Source organism: Micropterus salmoides, unplaced genomic scaffold (genome assembly GCF_014851395.1).
Source record: "Micropterus salmoides isolate LMB-PRFRI ecotype aquatic unplaced genomic scaffold, ASM1485139v1 Ms_hic_scaffold_1, whole genome shotgun sequence".
Lineage (NCBI taxonomy): Eukaryota > Metazoa > Chordata > Actinopteri > Centrarchiformes > Centrarchidae > Micropterus > Micropterus salmoides.
In genome coordinates this window covers 13,718,713-13,730,844 of record NW_024040040.1, presented here as the reverse complement: position 1 = coordinate 13,730,844, position 12,132 = coordinate 13,718,713, and the positions used below count along the sequence as shown (strand labels likewise).

The 12,132-nt window shown below is 41.0% G+C and overlaps 1 protein-coding gene across 5 annotated transcripts in view; it reads right to left on the bottom strand.

The window, feature by feature from the left end:
* Nucleotides 1-12,132, bottom strand: part of pard3ba (par-3 family cell polarity regulator beta a) — a 161,166-nt gene that overhangs the window by 63,817 nt on the left and 85,217 nt on the right. For all 5 annotated transcript variants that reach the window (XM_038718904.1, XM_038718914.1, XM_038718922.1 and 2 more), the window contains 4 exons: nt 8,840-8,972; nt 7,337-7,484; nt 5,468-5,577; nt 1,848-1,892 (listed from right to left, as the gene is read on the bottom strand). In XM_038718904.1, coding sequence (XP_038574832.1) covers nt 1,848-1,892; nt 5,468-5,577; nt 7,337-7,484; nt 8,840-8,972 — 436 coding nt within the window. The remainder of the gene's footprint in view (nt 1-1,847; nt 1,893-5,467; nt 5,578-7,336; nt 7,485-8,839; nt 8,973-12,132) is intronic.

Here is a 12,132-nt window from a genome sequence, read left to right as displayed (position 1 = left end):
GGGGGGGTGCAGGTGGATGTAAGAGATCGGTGTACGTGTGGTGTGTGTGTGTGTGTGTGTGTGTGTAAGAGACACTGAGGCAAAGGAAGGCCTGTCTCCCAACGTCAGAATCTTAAAATGCCCGTCATGATTATTTCCTTACACAAGTCTGGTTGCCATATTAAAATACAGTGGGTGTTCTAAATGAGATGCAATTTATCTACAGCGCTGAACTCCACACAATTAAAATCATGACTTCTGCAGCCCAACTACAGATCGTTAACCGAGCATGCACATTCTATGCCGGCAACCCTCTATTTATATTCATACTGGAGTTGCACAGAACAACCACAGGCAAGTCTAACAGCTTTGGAAGCGATGCCAGAGCAGTTATATCTGACTCAGTGGAAAGTCACTGCTGCCCCATGTGCTTCAATCACAGCACAAACTGTTCGTACATACAGCCCTGCAACTGGTGTGTACACACCACAATAACTTTACAACCAATGTTACATTTTTGTCTAATGTCAAACCTCTACCACAGGCTTTTCTTTAGTCAATTATTTCACAAATTTAATAACATACAGAAAATATAATCAAGACACATCATACCTGATGAGAACACAACACTCCCTTTGGATTAGGTCACGCATTTTAAACCGGTAATCAGCTCAAACTGTGATATTTTTTCCAGCCCCCACCAATGTGGGTTCCACCATGATGCCTTTTTCTATAGACAGAGACATTGGAACACACAACATTTCATTCCTGGTGCACTAGGGGGAGCATTGCGGGAGAACACAGAACATATATTTCCATTGAAGCCTTAATCACTGATCATCTTGAGCGCGAGGGATGCTCGACCCCACCCCCCAATCTCCGCCCCATGCTTGGCATTATGGAAATATAGAGAAGGAATGCTGGCATGATTATTACTGTTGTTCTGCTCCAGCTGCACCATGAGGGCGATCATTAAAGACATTAAAGGAATCACCTGAACAACTTTAAACTAGCTAATACACTGTGCTTTATGGTTTATGTAACAGATTTTCTTTGAGCAAAGCAAATAGTGATAATGCAAATATATTGCTGTGCTCCTAATAAGGCCAACACGATATGCATTTAATCTCTCTCTGTGTCTTTAACTTCTACATTAGTCTGATGGCATTCAATTCAGAAGTGTTATGGAAGTGTTACGAGGTCAGATTGTCATCGGGACTTTTATGTAAATGTAACTGGGGACATGAAACTGACATGTTAAACTGCCATCAGATTTGTGTAACAAGGTGGATGTCTGAAAGTGGCTTTAGTCAGGCAGTTCCTGCAGTCAGAAATGCAAAGTGCTTCAGTTCTTGGAAGTGAACAAGATTTAGTCTGAACTACTACTGTGTAATGTCACTCAGTAAATGAAAACAGTAAAACTGACTTTATATTTTTACTTTAACCAGACTTTTCTCAAATAAAACAAGGCGGAACTGAGTGTAGAGAAATAACTGAAGCAGAAGCCGTTGTAATGCAATGCAGCTGCTGTCAGCTGAGTGAGGATTGAGCACTGTGGGCCTGCTGACCTGGATGGCTATAAAGCAGTGAGAGCTCCGACACTAAGTGCTTCACAACTCAACTTTGTCAGCCGGGGAGTGGAGGGAGGGGGGAGGCAAAGGAGAGTGAGGAATCAAGAAATGTTTGAGAATATTTAAGAAAAACAGGGAAAATTTGAATCTTCACACAGTAGGTTAATTTTTTGTGTGCCGATCGACTTAACTGGAGGAGGAGAGAAAAAGAGATATGTGGAAGATTGGTGGGTTGAAAACTAAACAGCAGAGTGTTTTTCTTTGAGAGTATGCATGTATATTATATCAAGCACTTACCATTTCTCTGCCTGACCAGTGATCCTATGTTGCTCTCATCAGCCACTAGGACACAAAAAAACAGACAGAAACACACACTAAATAGCATGTAATATTAAGTGCCACACATACTGAAATACAGAGCATTTGTAAATGGTTATAATGGAATCTACTGGTGCTGGCACATGCTGTAAATGACTCCCTGCAGAACTATCAGACAGAGGAGGACGAGTGGGGGACAAAATGAGACAGCATGAAAGAGGAAATGAAAAAGAAGCAGAAATATAAGAAAACAGAAGAAAGAGAGATATTGTGATTGTGAGAGAAAATGAGAGGAGATAGAGGTGAGGCAATGAGGGAAATAATAAAGGGAGGAAAAAGAAAACAAGAAGCCCCCGAACACATTCGAGAACCACCTAATCTAACTAAACAGGATTGCGGTCGGCCAGCAGCAGCCGCCACAGGCGGTACACCATGGGATACAATAATAGGTTTTCATTACGCTGCTATTTCTCTTAAATAATCCTTTTCATTTTTTATGAGGTCAATTTTCCCAGCGGACAGATGGGTGAGGGTGAGAGAAAATGAGAGGAAGGGAGAGTATTAAAGGGACAGAGGAAGAAGGTAGACTGGAAAAGCGATAAACTGCGAGGAGATGGAGCAAGACGTGACAGGGTGACAGGGTGTGTCAGAAAAACACAGGTTTAAAAAAGCCCTGCAAAGAAACATCAGTAGCAACCAAGACAAAGAAATAGAAATACCTTTCTTGTGCACATATGCCAGATAAAATACATTTTAAATTCAATAATTTCAAAGTTTGGGGGGAAAAAAACTTTTACAGGCGCCATGACCCTGCCAGATAATGAAAAGCTTCCTTTTCTGTGGAGTAAAGATAAAAGTCTGCATGACCAGCAGCCAAATGTGTCTCCTCGCGCCACAGTGGAAGGCTAAAAATGTAGAAACCCTCTTTTAACCTCCTGACAGCTACCTTACTGTTCATATATGTCTTCTTTTTTTCCAGGTAATATAACTCCATAATGTCATGTAAACAAACATGCAGAAGCATTATACTACTGTATATTGTTGGGCAAATCATCATCTTGGAAGTGAGGTAGGGAAAGCGCAGGATAGAGCGAGACATTTAAAAACAACTTACAAATAAGAGTATCTGAAAGAGATAAAGTGTAGGACTAAACCCAAGAGACATAAGACAGGAAGCATCAAAAAGGACAGAAAAGGGACAGAAACATTGCAAAAAAGTTGAAGAAAAGAGGAAAGGGGCAAGGAAGACAGGAACTATAAAAGAGACAGGGTGAGGGGAAAAAAGAGCGATTCAGAGACAGAGGGATGGATCAAGAGAAGCGGAGAGACGTGGTGAGACAGACACAGCGAGCAACTGAGAGAGAAGCAGAGAGATAATGAGACACAGAGAGAGTCAGTCTAGCTGTGCGTGTGGTGGAACTGTTGGAGGTTTTCACGGGTTCTGCTTCACATCCAGATTAGACCTCTTGGCCTCTGACAGAATGAAAGTCTACACGCTTTGGAGGCTGTTAGGCCTAGTCTCCATTTGCTCTTTTATGGATCCAAACTGTACGTTTACGTACGTTTATTTATTTTATACGCGTTGCGCGTTGCGCATTAGTTACAGGTCATCAATACCAACTGAGGATGAAGGTCAGAGCATGAATTTCCAGTGGATGCCAGGTAGGGCAGCTATCTTATATTCAATGACTTACACTTGTGTTTTAGAGAGCGTCCGTTATATCTAAGGTCTGTCAGTTAATTCCTTTTAATCTGTCACTGTACACCAAACAACATAGATAAAGTATAGTCAGTAGGCCACATGTCTCCTAAAAGGTCTGATGTTTCAATGCACTTTAAGCATCTTAAAGCCAATCCATACAGACTATTTTCCAAAGCAGACCATAGCTTTTTAGCCTGATAAATGAATTAGTTTCCATTATTGCTGGTTCTTGCAAACTTACTGTCAGACATGCTTCAATAAGTTACCTATTACAATGTTTTATTTCATGTTTCTTATAGTATCATGCAAATGAGAGCAAAACCCTTCATTTTGGGTCTTTCAGGCACTTGTGGGGCAGTAAAAAAACAGATTCATCATTCTAGGAGCCACACAAAATCCCCATCACTTTGTTGAGTTCGGTACAGCTCTAGTGTCAGTGACTCTTCTATTCATATAGGCATGGGCAGGCGGTGTGTGTCAGAATTTCTCTGGGTAAGTGGGAACTCTGAGTCAACAGACTATTTGCTAAGGCATTCAGGGTCAATAAAAGAAGCTCACCTCTGCCTGTCAAGTGGTGTTTAATGAAAGCTAACCTGCCCTGTGCTGCGGCTAAAGCTCACATACATGTGAACTGGGAAGACTAACATGTGGGAAATTCTCATGAGGGAAAAAACAGCATTTGGCTCTTTATATACAAAACGTGTAGACGGGGTCAGTGTTTCAGGTCCTCTGTGTTCAAAGCTCCTGCCGTGTTTACACATGTACACACACACACACACACATACACACAGCTTTGCTAACTACCTTGTTTCAGCCCTGAGCACTGGAGAGGGAAGGGATGAATAAAAGCAGAGACATGGCACAAAAATGAAAACAAAAACAGATTGAAATGGGCGACAGCCAAAGATGGCCAGAGAGGGGAGATAGACAGAGGTGGGTATTGGAGTGGGTCCTCAGTGGGATAGAGCACACAGTGTGTACGTTTGTGTGTCTGCGTGCGGCCGCGTGTGCAGACCACCCTTGTCCATAATGAAAGCCAATCAGCTTGGGTGGCAGAGGCGTGTGCTGCAGGAAGAAAGCCAATCCACTGAACCTAATGAACCGCGATTGGAAATCAGAGAGAGGCAGAGAAGAAAGAGACATAGATGGAGGAGAGCAAGAGCAATGAACTCATCGGCTTTCAGCAGAGAACCAAAGTGCTGAAAGAAGAAAAAAAGAAATAAACAAAGATGGAGGGAATGCTGAGAAAATAAATAAATAAAAAATGATGTGGGGGGAAGAAAGAAAGAGCGCTGACCATGTCCCAGTAGCCAGGGATAACAAGAACATTGGAGAAAAGGATCAAAAAGAGAAAAGTAATAGATAAAGAAAGATGAGAAGATTCGAGAGAGACAAAAAAGGAGAGGAGGGAAGGAGGGGTCAGCTCGGGTTAACACAAGGAAATAAGCCTCTTCTTTCCTGCCTTCCACACACAACACACACTCAGACACAGCAAGCCATGAGATTGGAAACCTCACGCATTTCATTCACACAAATAACAAATAGAAAGGGCACACACAGACATGTACACACACATACACACACACACACACACACCAGACGACGTGTTCATCCAGTTCGTTGGAAAGCCCCTGGGTTTATGAGTTCGGGAGGTCAAATCCCCTCGGGCTGGGGATAATAGGGGAAGGCTACACATCACAACAGAGAAATGAACCGATAAGAAGCATGTGATCGCTGGTGTGTGTGTGTGTGTGCAGTCTGGGTCCACGATTAGCCTCGTATGTTTGGCTGGTTTGTGATGGTTGGGACAACATACGTTCAGTTGTATACCAGTGAAAACAACCGCTTCATTCATTGATGATGAGGTGTGTGTGTGTGCGCGCGCACGCGCACTCACCCAGGTCCATGCTCTTGGACGCTCTGTTGCGAGGCATGTTGTCCTTGTCATTGGCCAGATGGCTGCCTGCATATAAACCTGCATCCATGTGGGGCGGCTTCTGAACCTCGCTGCAAAACAACAGTCACAAGTACTTAGAATTAATCAATCAACTGATCAGTATTGACTCTTGAACTGGTGCAGCCAGAAGTACACAGGTCTTGAGACATAGTTAGTGACTTGTTTGCATCACCCAAACAAGTAGAAGTAAATTAAATTTAAAATTCACACAGACAACAGATCATTCAATTTCCTCTACTCCAGATGGCATGATTCAGTAAAACAACAGCATGTGCTGTCTCCATTAAACTTACAGGAAAACAAGTATATTGAAGCCAGATTCTGACTCTGGCTACACGAGACACTGTACACACACACACACACACACAGCAGATTTTCAAACATACTCATTCAAGACTGTTCACAGAATCTTGCAAAACAGTCCCTTACTTTTATGATCTTCCAATAAACTCATTCAGTAGTTTCTTCACTAGATCCTAATTATGGGATTATCAGTGACTAGACTAACTCTCTTTGAATGTGGTATGTTTTACAGGTCAGATGACCTGCTGTAACACTGAGGAGGACCTCCTTGTACCACTTTTCCGACACTGGATTAGGAGGGGCTTTCTCTAACTTTCCAAAAAGCCTGTCCCACATTCACATCCACTTCCCACCTTGATTGGTCAGCTGTGCAGAGGTGATGAAGGAGCCAGGGCTTCAACTTCTCTCTCTAGCTCTCTTCTTTTCATTCTTTACACTATTTCTGTCATTTTTCACATGAACTACCGAGTGTAAATGTTTGAAAATGTTCCTACATTTCTGATGAAAATGTGCACTTTTATGGCCGTATTTAAAGGATATCATGCCTCAACCCCCTCTATGATGACTGGCTTCTCACTCCACCTTCAAGTCCGGCAGTTTGAAACAGGTATAAACACATTTCCAAGATGGTCGGACAACACGTTGTACAAAACACTTCTTTTCTAGTATAATCTGTCCGTAACCTAGACATCAAATTCAGGGAGTTTAAAGTGAATTTCAGGACTTTTAGCTGTGCCCCAATTCCATATTACATATTAAGTCTAAGTAGGTTTTGGGCAGTCAGTATGCATATAAAGATGCTTGAGTTTTTGAGTGTTGGTTATGTACACTTGCCCCACAATGCAATGCACAATAGGAAATAGAAGAGCAGATCATAACAGGACAAAAGTTATTGTGGATGGTGGTGAGACAGCTCTAGGAAGACAGAAAAGAAAAAATAACTAGATATTTCAAAAAACATTTTCTTGTCTGTTCGTAAGGGGTAATAATCTTCATCACATGGTTTTCATATTGTGATTTTCCTATTAAGATTTTACCTCAAAACAAAGGTGAGGCCTGCTGATGACTGTGCATAATAGGTTTAAAACTAAAAAGAAAACCCATTCATTCTTCCAAAGCTTTAAAAACTAAAAGCAGTGCTGTGTAAAGAATGCTGCAGAGTGTCAGTGTGACAGCAGGCTGTGCAGCAGGATATTAACAGAAGCATCATAGCTCTTTCCAAGCCATATAACTCCTACAGAATTTACTCTATTGTGCTATTACCATAATTACTTATGCATAATGCAGATAGGCTATTGCAATTAGACTGTATAGTCTAAACAATGCATATGTGAGTTGTAATATTTAGTGTAATGGCTCTTCTTTATCTCATAACACAGCGACCCATATTAAGAGTGTCATTAGAATATACTAACTCTAGACCTGTGTATAGTTTAATGTGAGTGCTGATGGTGCAGTGTGCTGTACATTATGTGTGTGTGAGAGTGTGTATTATGTTGGGGGCACCTGTGGCGTGGGCGGGTTACAGGTAAGTCTCTATTAATTTCCTCCACAGAGCCGTGGGAAGGAGGCGGGGGGAAGCCTGTTTGCAACTCCTCATCGTCGTTGCCGTAGTGACCGTAGCTGCCATTGGTGGTCGCAGCGGGATATGGAGCTGAGGAGAAACACAAACAATCCACCGGGCAAAAAAAACAAACAATGATTTTGTTTGTCAGAGTAGAATCAAAGAAAAATTTAAAAACAGACAAGGTGTTCATTTTAACACATTTTCAGTAGCATTTGGATTTTTTTGTTATGTTATGGTTATTTTGTTTTGAGCATTTACCTTGATTTTGCTGGCTAGATTATCAAAAGTAAAGGAGAATTTGTTCTAATGTCAGTCCTTAAGGCAATAAAAGCTAAATCAATACTGAAAGTGTGTGTACACTATGATATCCAGTCTTCAGTGTTTTATATTTCTAAATATTGCTTTATTATTTATTATCTATATTCATCAGATGTGACAAGACACGGCATAAAGAGGGATATTTAAACACCAGACGCAATGACCAGTGTGTCCTTCATTTGAGGATCAATACAAAGCTTAGCAAGGTCAGACATTTCAGAAGCACATGTTCCACATAAAAAAAATACACAAATAAAAACACCCCATACACAATGCACATTTAAACAAAACCAAAACACACAATATAATTATTTCCATACAAAAGCTGCATTCTAAGTTCCATGCAACTCTTCCTACAACATTTCCCTAAACTGTAAACCCCGGGAGCGCATCATTTCCCCACTGTAAAGCCTTTGTGTTGAACCCCAAACCATACAAAATGACTGGAAGTATACTGTCGCTCCAGTCTGGTGGAGAGCTGACAGAGTCTCAGCGAGAAAAGCATCTCCAGCTCCCTGCATCCCAGGGGGTGAGGGAGGGGGAGGCGATGGGAGAGAGATAAAGAATGAATTTAAAACAGTTTGTTAGTCTTTTTTTCCTTTTCTTTTCTTAACACGACAGCACGCATGCCACAAAATACCCTGTATGCAAATCTGGCCCACTTAGAAGCCGTTTCATCAGCGTAATGATTCCAAGGTCAGATCTTTTGCACATGAAAAGCAACCATCGCGTTCAGAAAAACATAGTTAATGACTTCCCTTTCTACCGCTGTAAATATGCAGGGGCGACAGTGAAAAGGGATATAAAGACGGCGCTTGGACAATTTTGTAATGCAGTGCTATAAGATGCTTAGGGGGGCTGCTACAGTGACCTAAAAAAAAAAACAACAACAAAAATGTCAGGAGCCTTGGCTAGGTGTCATGCTGTGCAGTGATTGCAAACACATACACACGTATGTATATAAATCACACACACATACACACACAGGCTGACAAATACACTGTGTGTACACACTCGGTTGAAGATAACGGGAGTACACAAACACTCCAACCCTAATGTTGACTATCTGACAGTGCAAATGGACAAATATTGTGCACCGTGTGATTTGTCGAGTGTGTGCTCACCACTCCCAGAGTTGCTGTATGCAGAGTTGTTGGTCGTCAGTGGAGTGTGACTTGCCCCGTTCATGGTGGGCCCTGTGTTTGGATGTCTAGAGGGTACAGAGGGTCCATGGAGTGCATTGTGGCCCCAAGGCTCCTGTCAACAAAGAGATGAAAACAAAAAAAATGGTTATTAAGGGCTCATATGCAAAAATCTGGGCCACATTTAAGCTAAAATTGTCATTTATGAAAAATGAATGATGTTGCCTCATACATCAGAAGATACTTTATTTTATTAGCCAGTGGGACTGGGCTAATGTATTTTTTATTTCTTTAGTTTGTCACATATCAGCTAATGTTGTCCACTACTACTAAATACAGGATAAATATACTAGCAGCATCTAACAGTGTTAATCCAATCCTACTATCATTTCTGGTGACATTTAAAAAAAATTGATACACATATGGTCACTGCTGCACCTGTAGAAAAAAACTGACTTGACTATGAGCATTAACACAGGTTTTAAAGCAAGACATTTTTCTGTGCCTGAAATGTGTTCGGGGGTTTACGAAAGATGGAGGGGACATAGGGACTCAGATTAGGGTTCTGACATACACTTAGCTCGCGAAACATGAAGAAACACAATTCTGGGTTCACAAGAAAAAGACAAGAAGATAGTTGTACACTGGTTTGATAAAACGTTCAATCTGGAAATATATGAAGGGGGGTCTTTGAGTTTTAAACAGCATTCTGGCACCACCTATAATCAGTGCTTTAAGTGGAAAATATAGGTGCTGGGCAATATGGCTGAAAATGTTATCACGATAAAACATTTCACATCATTCAATATCGATTATTCTTATGATAAATGTCAAATCATTATAAGGAAGATTTTTACTCCTGAGTGAAAGTTGAAGAAACCAGATGATTAATGGTGGTTTGAAACTACTTTTATGGTCAGAACAAACACTTAATTCCTAACAGTGGATCCAGTGTTTCCCATACGTTCATTTATTTGTGGCGCCTGCCACAATATCAACGCTGACTGCCACATGTTGATTTCCAATTTTTTTACTAGGCCTATTTAGGTCCCTCTCTCTCTCTCCCTCATGAACACCACTGCACAAATCTGTCCAACACAACGCTGTCGGACGCCCAGCTTAAAAAAAGTTATTAGCAAGCACGCAAGGAGCCTAGCTAATAAGAAGAGTCAAGTTAACGTTAGAATACAGCTGGGTTGTCAAGGTTAGTACATTGTTTATAGCTGGTGCCACAGTTACACTGTCATTCTGTGGGAAATACTGGGATCACTTAACAAATCTGAGGTAAAACATTCAAAATAATTATGATAAAGTAACGTTAAATTTCAATTAAGTAATTTTTTTTCAGTCCCTTTTCCTCAACAAAGTACAGTGCTGATTTGTTCGTGATTCAAATGAATTAAATCAAACACTTATTAAAAATTTGTTACATTGTTATTGAGGAAAATTATATTGCAATAATTATCATTGTTTTATTGCTCCCCATTCACATGGGAGCGTACGGCTACATGAAAGGCACCGAGCTTCTACCTGCTCTGCCGACAGAGATTAGCCAACAGGCAAGAATGGGAACAGATTAGCGCCACATAGAGCCCACCAGTAGCCTACGCAAGAAAAGTCGGACGTGACGCCAAAGAGTAAAATGTAACGTTAGAAGTAACTTACTGGTATCGGTGGCCCACTTCAAGCACTGCCTATTGTCAAAATTGATACCACTTATCTGTGAAGCCTTACTCCACCAGTGGAATACATATCACGAAAATGGCCTTGTTATGTTGGCAAAGGTCAAGATGATCCAATCCAGTAGGGCTGAAACGATTCATCGATTAAATCTATAAAATCGATTAATAAAATGCATCAACACAAATTCTTTGCATTGATGCTTCGTTTAATCCATGTAACTATACAGCAGTGTTTCGCAGGGACATTTATTATTGTCGCACATCGCGTTTACGCTGTGAACACGACATGATTATGATGGAGCTGTTTGCAAAGTGAAGGAAGAGAGAGAAAACAGCGAGGGACAAAGAAGAAAGTGTCCAAAGTATGGGATTATTTCAAGCTAAAGAAAACAACAACTCTGTAATGTTAACGTCTGTCCACTGTAAAATGAAACTTATGTCGCCTCGGCAACAGCAAGATGGCACCTGAACAAAAAGCAGCCGGTGTTCTGCCAGAGGACCACAGACAAGGTAACCGTAACAGCAACTTTAGCATTTAACTGAAATCATGATTGATTGTTGAGTTGAAGGCTGCAGTCCTCAGCTGAAAATGTACACACGTGCGTTTGTTGTTCTCCTTTTTGGGCCGTGAGTTGTAACCTCAGTCAAGAGTTAAGCTGCAGAGCTGCACCTTTTAACTCGCCTGCAGCTCTCTCTGTAGCTCAGACAATCCCTGCCACCTGCATGTACTAATCGACCCTTTCACCAATATTCTTTGTCTTTATTATCGCCATCTTTATAACAACAAACAACAGGTGTTTCGTGTGCAGGATCGCTCATTTCCCATTTCATGTGTGTTTTCTTGACAAAATGTGGTTTGGAGACAAGCGTCGGGTGCCATAGCCGCTGACAGATCCTGTAGTGTTTGTGTGTCCCTGTCACCAATCAGTCACATAATGTCAACGCCACAAGGACTTCAAGACTGCTGTCATATTACGGCAAGTTGTGTGAACGGCACGAGCCTTTAGAATAACTTGTATAGCACTCAGGTGATTTTTGTGTTTGTAAAGCAGCTGTCTAGTTGTTGGTCTGATGTTTGCTGTATGACACATTATGAATTTCCGAAAGGACTAATAAATATCTATCACCTATAAACATACACAGCTGATCCCGTTATGGTCGAGGGTACTTCTTAAACGACGCATCGATGAATTGTTGAAATAATCTATCAAAGCTTCGAATACTAAAATCAGCTGCAGCCCTACAATCCAGTGAAATATTTAGTCCAAAACACATTATTATTTCAATAAATACACACAGACTGCTATTGCCTCACTTTATATTATATATAAAAAATGGATTGTGATTTTAAAATGGAGAAGCAGATCAATTCTATTGTGAAAGCAAGTTTCTTTCAACTTAGGCTTCTTACTAAGCTTAAGCCCTTTTTATCCCTCACAGGCTTTGAGAAGGTTATACATGCATTTGTCACAACACACCTTGACTTTTGTAATGCTCTGTATATAGGTGTTAGCCAGGCCTCCCTCTCTCGACTACAACTGGTTCAAAATGCTGTCGCTCGTCTCCTTAATAGAACTCGTAATTCTATTGTTT